The sequence below is a fragment of the Tribolium castaneum genome, chromosome 2 (assembly GCF_031307605.1).
Source record: "Tribolium castaneum strain GA2 chromosome 2, icTriCast1.1, whole genome shotgun sequence".
In the NCBI taxonomy this organism is placed as follows: Eukaryota; Metazoa; Arthropoda; class Insecta; order Coleoptera; family Tenebrionidae; genus Tribolium; species Tribolium castaneum.
Window position 1 is genome coordinate 1693014 of NC_087395.1, and position 21208 is coordinate 1714221.

A 21208-nucleotide genomic window follows, 5' to 3' on the forward strand; every position below is an offset into this window, starting at 1 on the left:
TTTATTAAGTCATTGGAGTAAATAAAATGTTTTCAATATATTTTATTCAAGTGAATTCACAAATTCCAACACATTAACTTGAAGAGTTAACAATAACTTTTTCCTTTTAAACTTGCCGTCTCTGTTATATTTTACACGACGATAAAGATTGTTTATCTACTCGTAAAATATGTTCACTTACAACTTCTTCACCTTTAAACTTAACATTTTCACTCTTAGATAAACAATTTCTTCAAAGTCGTGTGCAATAAATAACTATTGTTTCTATAGCAGAACTCTTTTGAGTAGATAAAATAGCACTTTAACTGCATTAAGGAAAAATTTGTTATTTTCTATTTAATGTTAAAATTCCAACACATTAACAAGGGTTAACGAAAACAATTTTATTTTAAACTTGAAGTTCTTATAAAAAAAAGTTGTATTATACACGACGATAAAGATTATTTATTAACTCTTGAGTTTGTGACTCTTGAACTTAATATTATCACTCATACGTAAACAATCTCTTATTGTCTTGTATAATAAATAAATATTTTTGTATAGCAGATGTATCTCTGTATCAAATTTTTTGAGTAGATAGAATGATTAAAATTTATTTTACTCAATAAAATTTATAAATTCCATCACAATAACTTGAAAGGTTAACAATAGCTTTTTTATTAAAACTTGAAATCCCTCTATAGAAAAAAAATGTATTATACACGACGATAAAGATTGTTTATCTACTCGTAAAAAGTTAACTCGCAACTTCGTCACTCTTAAAGTTAACATTTTCACTCGTAGATAAACGATTTCTTCATCGTCTTGTATAATAAAAACATATTTTTTTATAGCAGATGGTAAACTATTTCTTTATCAACTCTTTTGAGTAGATAAAAAAGCACTTTAACCGCATCAAGAAAAAGTTAATTTTTTTCAATTATATTTACAAATTCCGACACATTAGCAAGACTTTAAGTTCTGTTACAGAAAAAAAAGTTGTGTTATACAGGACGATAAAAATTGTTTAGTAACTATTGACTTTCTACTCTTGAACTCAATATTTTCACTCGTACGTAAACAATCTTTTATCATCTTGTGTAACAAATAAATATTTTTCTGTAGCAGATGTTAAACTTATTTTTTTATTAACTCTTTTGAGTTTATTTTTTTTGTTTTTATTTTTATTTTATTCAATTAAATTTACAAATTCCAACACATTAACTTGAAAACAATAAATTGTTAAACTTAAACTTGCAGTCTACCTATAGAAATAAATGTTGTATTATACACGACGATAAAAATTGTTTATCTTGTAAATAAATTCACTTGCAACTTCGTCACCCTTAAACTTTCTATTTTCACTCGTAGATAAACAATTTCTTCAATGTCTTGTGTAACAAGTAACAATTTTCTTTATAGTAGATGGTAAACAATTTCTTTGTCAACTCTTTTGAGTAGACAAAATAGCACTTTACACTTTACCTGCAAAGGTAACAAGGGTTAACAATTACTTTTTTCCTTAAAGTTGAAGTTATGCTATAGAAACAAAATTATTATACACGACGATAAAGATTGACTTCGTCACTCTTAAACTTAACATTTTTACTCGTAGATAAGCAATCACTTAATCGTCTTGTATAATAAATATTTATAATTTAATTATGTTTCAGTCGAGCAATTCTTGAGCTTCATCAGAGCAAGGGGCTGCACGATTTGGGGGCGATCAAGTGGGACATGGCGCTGTGTCTTCTTGCAGTTTATGTTATTTGTTATTTTTCCTTGTGGAAAGGGATTTCGACGTCAGGGAAGGTGGTGTGGTTTACGGCGCTTTTTCCATATGCTGTTTTGTTGATTCTCTTGGTGCGAGGGATTACACTGCCAGGGTCTGCAGAAGGGATCAAGTATTATCTCAATCCCAACTTCAACGCAATCACATCTGCTGAAGTAAACAAATTATTTACTTACATTTGATTCACTTTCATAAAAACCATTGTGGTGGGAATTGGGTATTCGTGGCATAAACCTTTAGATGAGTTGTCATGGTAACAGTTTAGTCAATTCCACTACAATGGTTTTTATGAAAGTGAACCGAAAGTACATAATTATTGACTTGTTTATTTATTTATACTATTTTTACTCATTTAGTTGCATATATCCACATTTTTTCTTTATATAAAAACTATGTTTGAATAAAAACTCTGGGTTAAGTACAATACCCAAAGATATGGTCCTTCGAGCCGGATGTTGCGGAATAGCCGGTTTTAAGTCAAGCTAGATGAAACAAATGTATTTTTACAAAAATTTGCAAATTGTATTATGATTCTTTCTTAGATGTCTTTAAAATCTCTTAAAGTAATTCAAAGTCACGCGTAGTATTTTATCATTTCATGGAAATTTTGTTTAATATGGATTTCTATTTTTTGATACTAATTTCTAGATTCTATGCATTGTAAAAATATTTTTTTATCATATAATATGTATGAAATGGTTCAAGAAAACACAAGAATAACCACACGCAGTAAAACAAGAATAGACAATGTTTTTACAAATATGAACTTTAATAATAATAATAGAAGTTCTTGAACTACACATATCGGATCACATGGGTATACAGCTAACTACCAGCATAAAAAATAATATTAATAGTACTGATGCAGTAAAAAAGTATATGTATGTAGTCGCAATGATATCATTGCTCAGTGGAGCAATTTTATAAATATTTTTAATGATAAATTTAACGAATGTTTTCCTTCAAAACAAATAAAAGAAAAAAAAACAAGAGAATATTTATATATTTATAAAAATGATCCTAAAGTAGAATATTATAAATATTATCTAGATTTGTTATTTGTGATAACTGATAAGTAAGTGTGACGATAAATATGTTATTCTTTATAAGTATTTGAAAAAAAATACGACATGGCTCTACAAGCGGCACGTAAAAATTATTATAGACAACAGATTCAAAATGCAGACAATAAATCCAAATGTGCTTGGAATATTGTTAACAAAATTTGTGGCAGAAGTAAAAAATGTTGTGAAATTCAAATTTATAAGCAGATTGTTAATGACATTAACCATTATTTCATTAATTTAGCGCCCTTGGTACGAAGTAAGTCAAATAATAACACGATCTTATCTAATGCTAAAACTATGTACAAATACCCAGTTACTAGTCAAGAAATTATCACTATAATTCAAAAATTAAAAAATAAGAAAAGTACAGGCTTTGACGAAATATCTAATAACATAATTAAATACTGTTACTACATCTGTATAAATTGATAGAAATAAATTATTATTATTACTAATTTAATCTTTATCTTAATATTTTTTACTTCTGGTCTTTTATTTTCGCTATTTGTAAAATTATACCGTCTAATTGTTATACTATATATTTTTTACAAAAGGCAGGCGTTGTTGAATTTTTATTTAATTCAAGAAGTAAGAAATTCAATACTTTAATTTCAAAACTCATTTTTAAAACATGGAAATTGTTAAATTTTATAATCAAAAAGTTGAAATAATGATAAAAAAGAGACTGAAAAACTTAAAAATGAGACATGAAAAGACTGGAACATTGTCAATAGGAATTGAAAGAGTTAAGAGCTGATTTTTATTTCAGGTCTGGGTTGATGCTGCTACTCAAGTCTTCTTCTCCCTTGGTCCTGGTTTTGGAGTCCTTCTCGCTTACGCTTCCTACAATAAATACCACAACAACGTTTACAAGTACTGTACAGTTCATTATACTTTTCAAAAAATTAATTTTGTGTTTTTAGAGACGCCATCCTCACCAGTGTCATAAACTCAGCAACAAGTTTCATCGCAGGATTTGTAATTTTTTCCGTTTTGGGCTACATGGCACATGCAGCTGGATGTTCCATTCAAGAAGTGGCAACTGAAGGACCTGGTCTAGTTTTTGTTGTGTATCCAGCAGCCATTGCTACAATGCCTGGAAGCATTTTTTGGGCGCTGATTTTCTTCATGATGCTCCTAACGCTAGGTCTCGATAGTTCGGTACGATGTTGTTTTATTAATTTTGAGACACGCAAAAGTTGATTTTTTATGTAATGTTTTTTGCTTTTTAACTTAAGAATTTTAAAAATCTAAAATTGAGCAAATTTTGTATCTACATTTTTCTTCTGTATTAAGCTAAAAAAATCATTTTTACAAAAGATTCCCAATGAAGGCATATACTATTATACTATTAGGTATATCATAGCTTTACTAGTTTTCGTTTTTACAGTTCTTTTGTAACCTGTCATAATTTGTGTTGTGATATTTCCAAGATGCAGAAACCTTTTGTTTTAGTTTTTTTTGTCGCAATTTGCAAATTTCTCTTTTTTTGCTTAATTGGTGATAAATTGAGAAAAAGTTTTCACACAAAAAAAATAATTTTGGGAAAGTATTCAGTTCGCAGATATGTGACTTCGAAATTAACATTGAGGTCCCTACAATGAGCTATAAAAACTGAACAAAAAATTGCGAATTTATATACTCAGACAATGAACTAAAAAAATTACATTAAAAAATTGGAGGTAGCTGAAGATGATCATTGAAAGACTAAAAAACTACAAGAACCGAAATCTAAAAAAACTAGGAGATGGGAAAACTGAAAACTTTGAAACTAAAGAAGAGACACTATATAAACAATTAGGTATAAATTTGACATTGTAAGAATGTGAAAAACCGATAATCTTAAATAGTGAAAACATGTAACAGAAAAACCAAATAACTAAAAAATTAGGAGACTGAAACTTTTTAGAAAATTGGAGACTAATATACCGATACACTAAAAAATGTTTTACAAATTGTTCACCAAATTTCGTGGCCAAAAAAACATATTAAATCATCCGGCTTTAACAAGTTTTTTTTGGACCCAAAGTTTTGTGAACAACTTTGCGAAATGCACTTAAATATGTCGAAAATAGTTAAGCCAATTCAAAAGACTTTTAACTTAGAAATTGTTTTTGTCTAAAATAACCAAATTTGTTCAAAGTTGTGTTATTTTTGTCTTTATGGAACTAAACATTTAGCGCATTTGTATGAAATACCTCGAAATAATTGCGTCTTTAGCAGAAGATGTACTGGATGTTTGAAAAAAAGCAAAATATGTCATATTTGATGTAATAATTTAGTCTGTTATCTTTCAATCAGACTTTGATAAAATTACGCAAAAACGAGTTTTAAGGAAAAAAAAGCTAAAAATCACTAAATGTTGTCGGAAATGACAACATTATGTCATTAATAATTATTTATTTTAACCAGACATGCTATTCCAGGAGGGGACACAACTAGAAATTCCCATATCTCGACTTTTTTTTTCTTAAAATCCAGAACTCTCAACTAGAAATTCTCGAGTTATCTTAAAAAACTTCTAAAAATTATAACACGATTAAATATTTATAAAATAAAATTAAGCTAATTATTGTTCATCAACATGTGTTATTTATTAAATTTTGTTTAAATTATAGTATATTATACAGGCTGTTCTGACTAAACCCCACATTAAAAGTATTGAAAGTTCTAATTAAGATATTGATCTGAAAGTTGGCACTCAGTTATAATCCGTTGAGTTCTGCTCAAGAAAAATATTTTCAAGATGGCAGCGCTTCCAGTTAGACAGGAAGTCGCTATTAACTTTCTTATTTTAAATAGAATGCTATGTTTTTTATGAGGTTTTTGGATTAGCTGAGTTATTTTAAGGGAGTTTTTATTATACTCAAAATATTTAAGATTTTTTGGAAATTTTTGGATTTGTATCCGTTAATTAAAAAATCGTTAACTCGCTTAGTTTCAGAGATTTTGAAATCATATTTGGAGAATTAAAAAAGGCCTTTATCTGTTTTTCAGTGTGTTTAAAATTAAACATAAGATTAATAAACCCAAAAATTTTAAGGTTAAGTTTGAACAATTTTAAGCACCCATAACTTAATTTTTTTTTAATGGGATGTCCCAATTTTATTTTACTAGATGGAGGAAAATTTTTTTTGCATCGATCTGTATTAGCATTCCTGCAAAAATTACCGTTCTTTTGTAACCTGTCATAATTTGTGTTGTGAAATTTTCGAGATGCAAAAACATTCTGTCTTAGTTTTTTTTTGTTGCAATTTGCAAATTTCCTTTTTTTTGCTAAATTGGTTATATAAATTGAGAAAAAGTTTTCACACAAAAAAAAATTTTGGGAAAGTATTCAGTTCGCAGATATGTGACTTCGAAATTAACATTGAGGTCCCTATAATGAGCTATAAAAACTAACAAAAAATTGCGAATTTATAGACTCAGACAATGAACTGAAAAAATGACATTAAAAAATTGGAGGTAGCTGAATGAAGATGATACATTAAAAGACTAAAAAAACTACGAGAACCGAAAAACTAAAAAAAGTAGGAGATGGGAAAACTGAAAACTTTGAAACTAAGGAAGAGACACTATATAAATAATTAGGTACAAATTTGACATTTTAAGAAAGTGATAAACTGATAATCTTAAATAGTGAAGCATATACCAGAAAAACCAAATAACTAAAAAATTAGGAGACTGAAACTTTACGAAAATTGGAGACTAATATACTGACACACTAAAAAATGTTTAACAAATTGTTCACCAAATTTTGTGGCCAAAAAAACATATTAAATCATCCGGCTTTAACAAGTTTTTTTTGGACCCAAAGTTTTGTGAACAACTCTGCGAAATGCACTTAAATATGTCGAAAATAGTTAAGCCAATTCAAAAGACTTTTAACTTAGAAATTGTTTTTGTCTAAAATAACTAAATTAGTTAAATATTGTGTTAGTTTTATTAATGTTTATTAACGGCCACGCCAAGTACAAGTGATATATAAAATACAAAGATAAATACAAACACAAATAGGTACAATACAGTTAATATAAAATAAAGTGTTAATTATTAAAAGAGCTAAGTTCACTATGTTCAATAACAGTTTTTAAATCTTTTAGAAATCTATTTTTAGGTAAACCTATAAAATCTAATTTACCAGAAAGTACGTTGCATGTTTTAGACAGCCTAGAAGATACAGAATTTTTCCCATAATTGATACGGTGGTAAGGCACTACAAGCATTCTAGGCTCTCTAACGTTACAAACGGGTATATTTATTGAAAATAGCGGAAGAATAGGATTACAATTTACATTACCAGACAATATACGATATACGAACGACGCGTCATAAAATATTCTACGAGAAGATAGTAAGGATAGTCCTAAATAACTTAAAATGTTTATATAATTATTTTTGTCATAAAATATGTTAAATTTGTAACATACAAATTTAACAAATTTTTTCTGAACGTTTTCAATTCGATTAATATGAACATTATAACAAGGTTGCCAAATAATTGTGCAGTATTCCAAAATTGGACGAACATAACAATTATATAATAACATTACAACACGCAAACTTGAAAAATCAGAGCACTGTCTTATTATAAATCCTAATGTTTTGTTTGCTTTCGACAAAATGTGGTTAACGTGATAGTCAAAACTTAACTGGCTGTCTACAATAACTCCTAAATCGCGAATATGAGTGACACATTCAAGTTGATTGCCTGATATAAAGTACGATGGTAGATTGTAATATAATTTTCTAGAAAATCTTAGTGATTTACATTTATTTATGTTCAGTTCTAAAAAATTTTTTTTACACCACATACAAAAACTATTTAAATCACGTTGTAATATATCACAGTCGTTTGGATTTATAATAACTTTAAAAATCTTTACATCGTCGGCAAAAAGAAGGATTTCAGAGCTTTCGATCGCTGTTTTGACATCATTTATATATAGAGAAAAAAGAATAGGGCCTAGATGTGACCCCTGAGGCACACCTGTGGATGGGTGAATTGCGCGAGACTTAACACCATTTATAGTTACATACTGTACACGATTAGATAAAAAAGAATAAATCCAACTAAGGACTGGATCCCCAAAACCTAAATTATCTAATTTTGATATTAATAACTCAATGGAAATGCGATCAAAAGCTTTTGACATATCAGTATATATACAATCAATTTGGAATCCATTTTCAAGATTTGACGTTATATATTCAGTAAACAGAAAAAGATTGGTCATCGTAGAGCGACCCTTGAAAAAACCATGTTGTTCTTCAATAACAGATTGTTTTACAGAAAATGATATAATGTCAGCCATGCCATAATGGAGTCAAAAACTTTTGATATATACGATGGGGTACATATCGGTCTATAGTTGGAAATATTTACATGACTACCATTTTTAAAGACAGGTCTGATATATGAGATTTTCCAAATATCCGGAAATTGAGACTGATCAAGAGATTTATTGAACAGCATTTGTAATGGCAATGTCAATTCATAAGCACAATTTTTTAAAAACATTTGAGATATACCATCAGGGCCGGTTGTATAGTTGTCATCTAGATGTATCAATTTTGAAAAAATAACATCAGCAGAAATTTCAACGCTATTTAAAAATTTAAAAATTTTTGTCTTTATGGAACTAAACATTTAGCGCATTTGTATGAAATACCTCGAAATAATTGCGTTTTTAGCAGAAGATGTACTGAATGTTTGAAAAAAAGCAAAAATGTTATATTTGATGTAATAATTTAGTCTGTTATCTTTCAATCAGGCTTTGATGAAATTACGTAAAAACGAGTTTTAAGAAAAAAAAGCTAAAGATCATTAAATTGGTTGAAAATGACAACGTTATTTTAGCCAGACATGCTATTCCAGGAGGGGATACAACTAGAAATTTCCATATCTTGACTTTTTTTTCTTAAAACTCGAGAACTCTCAACAAGGAATGCTCGAAGTATCTTAAAAATCTTCTAAAAATTATAACACGATTAAATATTTATAAAATAAAATTAAGCTAATTATTGTTCATCAACATTTGTTATTTATTAAATTTTGTTTAAATTATAGTATAGTTTAACCGTTTTCAAAATATTTAAGATTTTTTGAAAATTTTTGAATTTGCATCTATTAATTAAAAAATCGGTAACTCGTTTGGTTTCAGAGATTTTGGAATCATATTTGAAGAATTAAAAAAGGAGGCCAATATCTGTTCTTCAGGTCGTTAAAAAAACCCAAAAATTTTAAGGTTAAGTTTGAACAATTTTAAGTACCCATAACTTAATTTTTTAAATGGGATAGCCCAATTTTATTTTACCAGATAGAGTAGAATTTTTTCTGCATCGATCTGTATTAGTATTCCCTATACCTATCTGTAATAATTTTCACGTGATATTGTTTTTTTTTTGTCATTGTAGGAAGTTTCTTACTAACCACAGCTATTTTTCCGTAGTTTGTCATGAAAATATTTCTGATTAAACTTAGACGATAAACTCTGTTCAAAATTGTGTTATTCATCCTTTAAAAACAAAATAAATTCATTGAATGTTGGTTTAAAAAACTTTAATTTCTCACATTTTTTCAATCATCTCCATGGCAAAGTATGAGAATAGACGTATGGCTAATGAATTTCTCAGTCCCAACAAAAAGTTATTGTAACTTGAAAACTTTTAAGCATACATATTATAGGGTATGTTAAAACAGATCGATACAGAATTAAACTCTCTACCATTTAGTGAAATAAAACTTTTGACATTTCATTTGAAAAAAATGAGTTATGGGAGTTTAAAATTCTGCAAACTTAAATTAAAAAATTGTAAGATATTTTTTTTAGAAATTTGAAAACACCAAAAGAAAAATTTAAGCTTCTTCTTTCAAATGAGCAAAAAAATATTTCCAAATTTGTAAAAATGGCAGAGTTATCAATTTTTAAACTGGAAGGTGCAAATTAAAAAAAAAATTATAAATATTTCGGAAACGGCTAAATTTAGGTATAGGAAAATTTTATAAAAACTATCTTAAAATAGCTTTATTAATTCAAAAATGCTTTTAAAAATAAAATTTTTTATTTAAAATAAGGAAGTTGACAGTGACTTCCGGTATAATCGGAAGTGCTGCCATCTTGAAAGCAAGATCTAAAAGATTACGGTTGTACACAAATTTTCAGATGACTATCATTGTTAAAATACCCAATACTTCTAATGTGGGGTTTAGGCGGAACAACCTGTATATAGAAGGTCTAAAAAGTGCAACGTTTAATCCCGCAAGTGGAGTTCGTTGCCTCGAAGCCCGAGAGCAACAACCACTCAAAGGATTTAGGCACTTTGGTCACGAGATATATACGCTATTTTTTGCATTTCTAAAGTAGTTACTTTTTTGCATTTTCGTGACTAAAGTAGATACTTTAGTCTCTGCATACATATCTGGTGATTCAAAAATAAGTGGCATAATTTTAACTACAAATACCCCTCTACAATTAAGAATAGATAGATAAGGATAGTATTTACTGACCCACCACAAAAAATTAGAAAATTACAATTTTTTAAAAATGGTATGGAAAAATGATTTTTTGAAAATATTTTTGTTACCGTTCATGCGATTATTATGAAATTTTGCATGTGAAGAGACATAAAGACGCTCTTTGTTATGGTGTAAATGGAAATCTTGTAAAAGCTATACATTTCCGGTGACAAGAGGGCCTTTCCAGTTTTTAGGTGATAACTCAATTTTTCGGCCTAGAAACACGTATTTTTGATACAAAAAATCAAAAGCCCAATTATTGTTTAATAAAAAAGGTACTCTTGCTTCATGTCGCCAAAATGTACCGTTCTCGAGTTAGTTGGGATTAAACTAAACTCTACACCGCACTGCAGAATTAAAAAGTATAAATTTTGAGCGTACCATTACCTTGGAAACTGTCCACTACGAATGACACAACTGTCATTGCTGTCAATTTCATTTAATCTGAAGTAAAATGTGATTATTTCTTGATGAAAATAGTAAAAGACGCGATTATGTGTTGGAATAAATAATGCATGAGCTAGCGGTAGCCGTTCCGGCACCTAAAAACTGGAAGGGTTCCCTTGTCACCGGAAATGTATAGCTTTTACAAGTTTTCTATTTACACCATATCAAAGAGCGTCTTTGTGTCTCTTGACATGCAAAATTTCATAATAATCGCATGAACTATTTTCATTTTTAAAGGGGTATTCCTGGTTAAAATTATGCCACATAATTCTAATTTTTGAAAATAATTTACTAAAACGTCTTTTTGGGTTTTTAGTTTGGTGGTTCGGAGGCCATAATAACAGCTCTCAGCGATGAATTTCCACGAATTGGACGCCACAGAGAAATTTTCGTTGCTTGTCTCTTCAGTTTGTACTTTGTAGTGGGTTTGGCTTCGTGTTCGCAAGGAGGGTTTTATTTCTTCCACTTGTTGGACCGATATGCAGCTGGATATTCGATGCTTTTCGCTGTTTTTTTCGAAGCTATTGCCGTTTCGTGGATTTACGGTGAGTGTCAAAAAAGAAATGAAATTATTTTTTTAAGTCGATGATTTTAATTTTTAGGAACGCAACGATTTTGTGATGATATTAAAGATATGATTGGTTTTGCACCTGGTTATTACTGGAGGTTCTGTTGGAAGTTTGCAGCTCCTGTTTTCTTGCTATTTATTATTGTTTATGGGTTGCTGGGTTATGAACCTTTGAGCTATGAAGATTATGTTTATCCAGCTTGGGCGAATATTTTGGGATGGCTTATAGCGTGCTCATCAGTTGTTATGATTCCAGTTGTGGCCATTTTTAAACTACTTACCACACCAGGGTCTTTTTTCAAGGTAATTAACTAATACGATATTATCAAATACAGGGTGTTCAAAAACTGGCGCACCAACTCAGTGGTACGTTATTGAGAAGCAAGTGCAGATTACGGGAAAAATGTTGGAAAAATTCCTAAAGTCATATTTTAAAAAATCTGGAGCTACAAACTTATTGTGTTAACTTCTTTAGTTTTCATTATTTTTTTATGTTTTTATGTTTCATACCAGGCAATCGTTCCGTAACAAAACGATGAATAATTATTTTTAAATTTTCTAGCAGACTTTAGCAGTTTTTTTAATTTAAAGAAATTAAAATTCATCCAGAAAATCACAATGTGTAGATGTGCCAACACTGGGAATTTTTTCCTAGGAAACCGTTTCAAAAATAATTTATTTTTATTGTTGATCAAATTCTATTGCGATCGCGACTGTTAGACAACGTTGCCACATATCATTTATCTAAAATCCGTTATTTATCAATAACTTTAATGCAAAGAATTTTTTTTCTATTTTTACCTTTATATGTAACCAGTTCTCTACCACACACCATTGAGTTGGTGGGCCAGTTTTTAAGCACGCTGTATATTTAGTTAATAATCGCACAGAATTTAGCGTCTGCTATTAAATCCCTTATACTTTCTTCTATACCTGTGATTTTTTTCAGAATTTTTTAACATTTCTTTATAAATAAAACTAATTCATTAATGAATTAATTAATTACTGTTAAGTACCTGCAAAAAACTGTTATTTTTTGTGTCATCTAAGAACAAGTAAAAATATGTTGCTACTCCAAAAAATAATTATTGTGTAAAAATTAAAATTAAAATAAACGTACTTTCATTGGCTATCAACAATTTTTTATCAAAGTTTTTTGCTTGAAAACATCACTGTTGTGTTAAAATAATACTAGAACTCATACAATTTCGATTAATGAAAAATTTCATACTTTAAAATTTATTTATAATAATTCTATTAATTAATTGCTAATTTTAGGAAAGGGTACAAAAAAATTACATACAAAGAGAAAACATTAATGTTTTTTTCCTTTAAAACTAATTAGACACACAAAAATCAAATTTTTTTAAAAAGCAAAATAGCTAGACAGCTATTCTAATTAGTCCGTTTTTAAGACAAAAAGTAAGTTTGTTTTCCCTACACTTAAAAAGGCCAAAACATCGTAATTTTCCACCTTAATATTTATTTTTGACCAAATTGTGAAATGTTTCTCAAATTTTTCATTAACACAAGTTAATCTTGAAAGAAAAAAGTAATTCATGTGTAAATGCTGAACAAAGATCAAAAGAGCTAGTTACTTAATTTTATCCGAAAAAAAGGTTTTAAAAAAAGTGTTTGAACGACAGATACCATGATATGTAGGAGTGAAACCACACAAAATACAGAAAAAATAAATTTTTTGCTTAAAAATGTACTCAAACATGCTCAAAATTAGTCAGTTTTTAAGACAAAAAGTGAGTTCCCTAAATACTCAATACAGTTGACACAATGTCATTATTTTAACTTTTAAAAATGCAAAAATTTTACGATTTTTCACTAAATTATAATTTTGTTATAATTCTTTTAACAATGCTCAGAAATATAAGTCACTTTTTAAAGAAAGAAGAGACTTATTAGTGTCTAAACAAAAGCAAAACTATAAAGTTATACTCGACCTAACAACTTAAGCAAAATCTTTCTAAGAAAATGGATTTTCAGAAAAAAAACGATTATCTTATCTTGTTATTTCACAATTTGTTAAAGCAAAATTACAAGAAATACTAATTTTTTGCTCAAAGATACCTAACAATTTTTAAGTTTTATAGAAAAAAGGTGTTTTTTGTGTCTAAAAGAAAAGGCAAAAATTAAGTTGTACTCGAGCTACCTAGTAGATAACAGAATCACGAAGCCTTCCATTCAATTTAAAGCTTGCTTTGTGTCGAATACGATATTTTGGAACATTCTGTATCTAACTTGAAATATTTGAAATTGCTGTCTTACTGTCAAATCTACCCTCTAAAACAAAAATCTAGTCGATAGCTTAGATAGAAAAAAGTTATGGAACTTGCATGCACTCCAATATCACCCTGTATGTATTAGCTTTTAAGAAAAAATAATGGCAAAACTGACATCACATTCAAACCAATACTTGCTTTTTTTTAATTTTAATTAAAAATTAGATAAAGTGAAAAAGTGTTCAACCTGTATGATTTTTTGATTTCTTTGAATAAAACCTGAAAAAATTGCAAAAACATGCTTAAACTGTCTACAAAAAAATTAGAAGATTTTTTGACTTGTTTTAATAAATTTTTGCAAAAAAAGTTAATTAAGGAAAAATATTAAATTTTTCTTTGTACAAGCTCAAAAAAAAGAAAATTACTTTCGGACAATTCACATCCTTCTTAAATGTGTCTAGAAAGTTGTATTTTAATGTATAAATAACGTCATAAATTACGTTTTAATATGTGATTTTTCGATGTGTTTAAAAACAAACAACTCCAAGAAAATAAGAGAGTTTTTTTAATGAAATAATATAATTTATCATTAAGTTTTTTCAAAATTTCGCAAAATAGCTAAATTTTAAAAGAAACAAATTACTGAACGCTTGTCAAAAATAAATAATAATATACAGGATGTCCCAACGATCCGAAAAAGCTCCATAACTTGTTTATTATTAAAGATATAAACTTTTTCTTTTCTTTAGTTTATAGCTGTGTTTTTGCTGCATGCTTATAAAATATTGCGTTGTATACACAGGATGTTCTAATATTAAGAAAGCACTAAAGTTATGTTTTTTAAATCGAACACCCTAAATTTTATTGCATTTTTGAACGTAGCTTTTAATAGTGATGATTTTAATCTAAACTTGTATTGGTCGATTCTGCGTAGTTTTTGAAATAACTTGAGAAAAATTTTAAGAAAAACATGCTTTTTTATAACAATCATTACACAAAAACTAGAAATCTCAGAAAAGTAGAACTTTCACCACCTTAAAAAAGGAAATTCAAAAAAGATATATTATTCTTATTAGCTGACTGCATTAAAAAAAATAAAAAATAAAAAGTTTTGTTGCAAGTTGAATAACTAAAATTTTAAATGGAACACCCATTTTTTATTTTTGCAAAAGACCTTTAAATTTTCCTTTAAAAACATTAACAGTTAAGTGTCTTTTGCTAATTATTCAAAAGATATTTAACATTAAACTTAGGCCATTATTTGTCATTTATTACAATGAAATAACTATAGGTTTAATATTTTTGGCGAATTTTTAATTCCCGTATAAACTCCAACAAATGTTCTGTGGTGAAGTTGCTATGGTTATGGCATGGTTTACTATGGTAACAACAATGTTCATGAATAGTGTACATTGTAGCTAAAATTAACTTTTAAAGTAAAATATCTTTTTAGTTATTAACTTTAGGCATTTTAAACTTAATACACTTTAATAATCTTTGAGAAGCAAGAACAAAAAATATGGTGTTCCATTTAACTTTTTCAAGTTATTCAACTTTTAACAAACTTCTTAATTTTTCTATGGTTTTAATTGCATTGTGCTAAACAATTGGAACAGATTTAAGTTTAAATTTTTCCTTTTAAAGTAGTGAAAAACCTACTTTTCTTAGTGTTTTTTTTAAATATTGGAACACCCTGTGCATATACCGCAATATTTAAGAAACATGCAGCAGAAACGCAGCTATAATCTAGAAAAAAAAATTGAATATCTTTAATAATGAACAAGTTATAGAGCTTTTTCGGATCGTTGGGACAGCCTGTATATTTTTATGTAATTTTAAATTTTCGGTTAGTTATTGTAATGAATATCAAAATCTGTACCAAATATTTTATCAAATAAAAATTTGATTTTTAGAAGTGTTGGATTAAAAAAATAATTCCAAAGTAAAAAAAACACATACCTACATTTTCACATATTTAAATTAAAAAAAAAAACAAGTTCCTTTACTTTTTCCAAAAAAATTTCAAATGATGCAAAGTGTATAAACTATATGAAATGCTTAAACTATTATTTCTTTTCTCGATTGAAAGACAGTTTTTATAACTTTTTTAATTTGTTATTACAGCGCTTGCAAATTTTAACAACTCCTTGGCGCGATACCCAAACAAGTACCCAAGTAAATGGTGTGGTGCGTTCAGAGAGTAACCAGGTCCGTTTAGCATCACCAGAAACCCCAGTCCAACCTCCTTCCGAAGTGTGAGATAACCGTTTCAGTTGTAAATTCAAAGAATATTACGTTTAATTTTTTCACAATTTTCTCTAACCGCAATGTGTCTTTATTTTCATTTTAAAGGGCCTACAAGGCTGTTGCGGTTTTAGAAAATTCAACTGTACTTAGGAATTAGAGATTATTTTGTTAATTAATCATATTGAGAGTTAGTTTTAAAAATGAATGTACAAGTCGCTCACAGCTTTAAGACATCTTTGTTAGTTAGTAGAGGATTAAGAACACTTTAGGTACGATATTTGATTAAAATACACACAAACAGCCATTAATAGATAATAAAAATCTACGTTATTATCTATCACAGTGTAGTTTTTTAATCGAATATTGTTAATGTACCCAAATTGTAATCGTATTTATTAAAAAATGTTAGATGCCCCTAGTTTGGTATGACATGTTTTTATGTAAAATTTTGTACATCGACAAATGTAACAGGTATACGTGTTAGAAATAAGCAAAGATCATTAAACAGCCATTTAATGATCTTATTTGTTACCACCATTTAGACTTTAGTTAACTTTCTTATGTACTTATGTGAAATTGTAAACGCACTGTTGTGATATAGGAAATTGATTGTTGTTTGTAAAAATAAGAAACGAATTCCTTTAAATGTGATTTTTCTTAATAGAGTTTCAGAAAGTGGGGAAATTGCTTGTGACAGCCATCGCAAGCAATTTTCAAAGAGTGTGTTATACTTGTGTTTAATAAATTTTTATTTAATTCAGTTTCGCTTCATTAAACTTAACCTAAAACTTCAACTGAAAAGCTCAAAAATTTTTTGGCCGACACTTTTGAATCACCCTGTAGAAAGCGTTGGTTTTAACTTCGTATTCCAATTAGTAACCGCAATATTGATAGTTGTTAATAACATTTCTTTGTTGTTTATAAATTAGTATATAAAACCAAATATTTCAAAATTTCAGTTTGTTTGTATAACAGAAACCGTTTAAAAATAACTCACAGATAATGAAATAAGCACAAAATAAAGCAAGTTAATTAATAGCTTCTAATAATAAAAAAATATTGGCCTATGCATGAACATTTCTTCTGTGAATCAGTCTGTGTATAGTCACGATAAAAAAGAATGACACCCTACCAACCGAGCCGGATAGCAAATGTCCGATTAAAATCATTTACGTCATAAATTTCAACAAACAGTTTACAAACTGTCCAGCTGCTACTTTATAAAGTAGCAAAACGTATACATTAATAGTATCATATCGAAAAGATTTGTGGCTGCGGTTTTAAGGGTGTCATTCTTTTTGATCGTGACTGTACACAGATTGATTCACAGAATAAATGATTATGTATAGGCCGCTCACATTTTTTCCAACTCAAAAAAAAATTACTTAAAAAAAGATTCTTTAAAATCTTAAAAAATTAAATGACAAAATTTTTTCATTTCTCAGCTAATTCCAGGCGAAATTTCTTTCAAAAATAAACGAAATACAGTGAAATAAAGAAAGTAATATTATTTCGTTTCATTTTAGAGAAAAATAAAGTTACAGTTGATTTTGGCCGAATTTTGTTGATTCTTTAGTTTTAATATTAAACGTGAGAAACAACCAAAAAAACTAAAAAGTATGCAATTTTCAACTAATTGATTTAGTAATTTTTCGGTTTGTTTTAGCAACATCTCTGCACTTAAAATTGTGATTTCTGTTTTTTTTTGACTCGTTTAACGTACTGTTTATTTTTTTTTAAATTTACTAAAATTGAACCAAATTTGATAAAAAACCTTTTAACTCGATGTTGTTTGTTTTTAAGCAAAATTGCGATAAGAATAAGTTAGAAAATGATAAAATGTGGTCGAAATTTTGTTTTTTTTTTCTCACGCTTTCAACACTTTATTACTTGCTATTTATTGTGTCCGAATGATTCAAATATTCCAAGTAAGTTTTCTCGTAATTGACAAAATAAAAAAGTTTCCATGCAGGTATCACGTTAATACTTGCTGTTTTTTAATAAAAAATAAAATAATCGGAAAAAGACAAGTTACATTTTATTGCTTTTTGAAATTTCGGTTATCGAATGCAAAAAAAATTATTCACTTATTGCAAACAGTTCAAGAGCTGTGGTATTTTAAATAAACCCTTGTAAATGAAAATGTTAACAACAAAATTGACATATGTCCAAAACTATGACAGATAAGTACCAAAAACTGGGATAAATTTTATTCCGTTTGAGAAGTTGAATTTAAAAATGCAATAAAAATGTTTGGTTTCTATATAAAATTTCAAAGTTGGCGCCAATTCCTCGTAGTTTTGGAAGACCAGCCATTTTGAAAACAATTTAGGTAAATTCGGAATGGTCTATTTAGATCGCACACAAAATTCTAAAAATCTAGTTGTATTAGAAGTTAAAAAGTTTCTAATATAGGCCCTAAAAGAATCACACTGTGTAGGTGCAAACGGTTGCCACATATCTCATATAGTATTAGGTCATCTTTCCCATGTTTGCAAAAATGAAAGTAACAGCATCCTCATAACTTAAACAGTTATGAATCACTAATAAGAAGAATTCAGTTTAGAATTTTTTTCATAAAATAAAACATGGCCTATCTAGCGATAAATTGTACGCATGTATGAAAACTTATATTAGATATATAGTCCGGGACATTTCTATATGAGATACGTCATACCGCATACCTTGACGCGAGACTATATAGAGCACAAAAACTAGATAAGAGCTCAAATTTAGGGAACTTGGCTGTTTGATGTGTTTGACAGATGACAAATGTAAACAATAATAAAAATTTAAATATTTCTTTATTGTAGTAAAGTACAGCAAAATGTACCAACTAGAACACTTAAAAACAAATGGAGAAACTTTCAAATGCTTTGAAGTACCGTTGCTGGAGTACTGTTGAGGTTATGTTTGACCTTGGTATGACTGTCAGGTTTAAAGTTGAAATTTGCATTAAAAAGGCCATAAAAGCCTCGAAGTGACTTTTAGGGTAGTCATCGTCATGTTCCAATTGCATGCCCCCTCTCTGCCACATCAGTAAAATTTGCCAAAGTTTTAAAAGTTTTAAAAAACGACTTTAAACAACAAAAAAGGCCCTATTTTCATTAACAATGAGACATATCTCGCTGCATGCGGCACGACATAGGCCTCATAGACCAATCTCATTGTGAATGGTTTTCGCTGAGATCACTTTGAGAGGGTTTCACTGAGACTGACGTTGGCGGAAGGCTGAAACCTGCGTCGCGACAAGTCTTTGCACCAACATTCGAAAACGCTGTCAATGGCTTAAAATTATGAAACTGTGTCAGTTTTTTTGTGTCTTTTGGGATTAGTCTTTGAGTCCTGTTGCGCCGCATGTAGCGAAGCAGATCTCATTGTGAATGGGTTCTTTAAGAAACAGTTTCAATGTACATACACCACAAGACATACACTGAGACGGCCTCATGCCTCATATCATCGCTTGTAATTGACAGCGTTTTATAGAATGATTTGGAATCATAATGCAGAGATTGTTGCGAGACAGGCAGGCAGGTCTCAAGCCTACTGCAGAAGTCGCTCTCAGTGAGTCCATGTCTTAGAGATGCAAGACCAATTTAGACCATTTACAGTGAGATTGGTGCCCGAGACCTATGTCATGCAGGAAGCCAAACTTCATCGTGAATGGACCCTTTTCAATGGGGGTGTGCTTTTTGAATAAATTTGAAATGGCCTTTTTGAAAAAAGCAGTTGTCTCTCTTTTATTCATCTATTCAACACGTTTGTATTCGATGCACTTACACCAATTTCATTATCAGTGTCTTGATTATCAGGCAAGGGCAAAGTGGAATTGGAGGCAACCCAGAAATAAAAACACTTTAATTTCCTTTATTAGTAAGCTATATTTTTTATAAAAGACGACTACTCTCAGATAGAGACGTACAAAAATGTAAACAAGAGTAAAAGTTGGTTTTTCGCAATATTTCACACTATTCTTCCACACGTCCACAGTAAAATCAGAAAGCGCTTGTTGTTATAAGGCCCTTATTATGTTTTTCGACGATGGCTGAGACTTTGTGACGTATTTGTTAAACGTAAGTTTTCAAATACCCCATGCCAGTGCAACGGAGTTATATTAACAATTTTATGGGATTATTTTTAACTTTACACCCATTCTGCTTGAAACAAGAGTCGCTACCAGGAAATAACAACGAAAAAAGTGGACCCAAAAGGCTTCAGCTACAAATTATAAACACTATCTGTGATTTTTTTAATATTTTTTTTAATAATTAATTAATAAATGTCGTGAACTTACTTTGAAGTAAACAGTGAGCTCCATCTATAACTCATAATTACTTGAACCGCAATTCCCATCATCAAAATGTGCAAAACTGCGATAAGTGAGGTTATGCAGGTATGCACTTTGTTTTCCAGTTTTTCACACAAAATATATCACAAATTACGCAAATCATACAACCAGCGACAGTCAGTACTGTCAGTACGTCACAGCAGCTTTCTCCAGCACAATCACTGACTGCAATTCTGTGTTGTGCCATTCCCGTCTCATCATACAATCTATAATTGTTATATGACAAGTAATGTTTCTACCTTCAAAAATACTTGCGTAAATATTTTATTATCCTGTTAGTACACACTTTTAAAGCAGCCACTGGTTATATAGATTAAAATTATAACATTTCCTTCCTATTTCCTTTGTTATTGTGTTATTGTTTACATCAGTCAGCTGTTTACTGTCATTTTCTAATGCTACCAATTTAAAAAATGTCCCTGTTATTAAAGCTCAAGGACCATAGAATGAGAGAGAGAACATTTTTTGTTCACATAGACGCTGAATATACGTATAAATGTCAGAAAATTCAAATTTTTTATGTCCAAATAGAAATGTCCCGGACTGTAACTTATTTTCTGAGTGCTTAGCTCACCGCATATTCATTTCTTTAATGCTAATGACATGAATACTGTAACCTGGAACGACAAACAGGTGCCTAACTTGCATTACAATAGAACAATTTCAATGAGTCATCTCACCCGCTGGGACATCTCTACCGGAAGTACCCTATATGATACAAAAAGTAGCAAATCTATATTCTACATTTAATTTTTCAGTTTAGTTTATTCGATAAAACATCTATGTCAGTGAGAATCGCTGGGTAATATTTATAAAATGTAGCAAAAGCTTTTATTTTGCTTCTATCTCTTTCTTTCTAATAAAATATAAATACGTCTATCCTTTATTATTACAAGTAGAAGCAACAGTTTATAAATACTACCCGCACTTGTTAAAAAAATGAATTAATGCGGAGATTACGCAACTTGCAAAAAAATATCACGTACCGTTTTCAATTAACAAATACA

General features: G+C 29.1%; 1 protein-coding gene and 1 long non-coding RNA gene across 3 annotated transcripts in view; one reads left to right on the forward strand and one right to left on the reverse strand.

Annotated features, from left to right (window-relative positions):
* The window catches only part of DAT (Dopamine transporter), a 45881-nt gene extending 29268 nt beyond the window's left edge, over positions 1-16613 (forward strand). The window contains exons 6-11 of the mRNA XM_064354781.1: positions 1653-1926; positions 3608-3711; positions 3762-3999; positions 11121-11349; positions 11407-11675; positions 15731-16613. Coding sequence (XP_064210851.1) covers positions 1653-1926; positions 3608-3711; positions 3762-3999; positions 11121-11349; positions 11407-11675; positions 15731-15865 — 1249 coding nt within the window. The 3' untranslated portion in view covers positions 15866-16613. The remainder of the gene's footprint in view (positions 1-1652; positions 1927-3607; positions 3712-3761; positions 4000-11120; positions 11350-11406; positions 11676-15730) is intronic.
* Positions 16614-19750: 3137 nt separating this feature from the next.
* LOC107398108 (uncharacterized) lies at positions 19751-20755 on the reverse strand. 2 transcript variants are annotated; one of them, XR_010332980.1, is made up of 3 exons: positions 20488-20755; positions 20148-20407; positions 19751-20071 (listed from the first exon to the last, which is right to left on the reverse strand). It is a non-coding gene; the product is annotated as an uncharacterized LOC107398108 (long non-coding RNA). The 2 variants fall into 2 exon arrangements; XR_010332979.1 differs by having other exon boundaries at positions 20457-20755.
* Between the last annotated feature and the right edge of the window lie 453 nt (positions 20756-21208).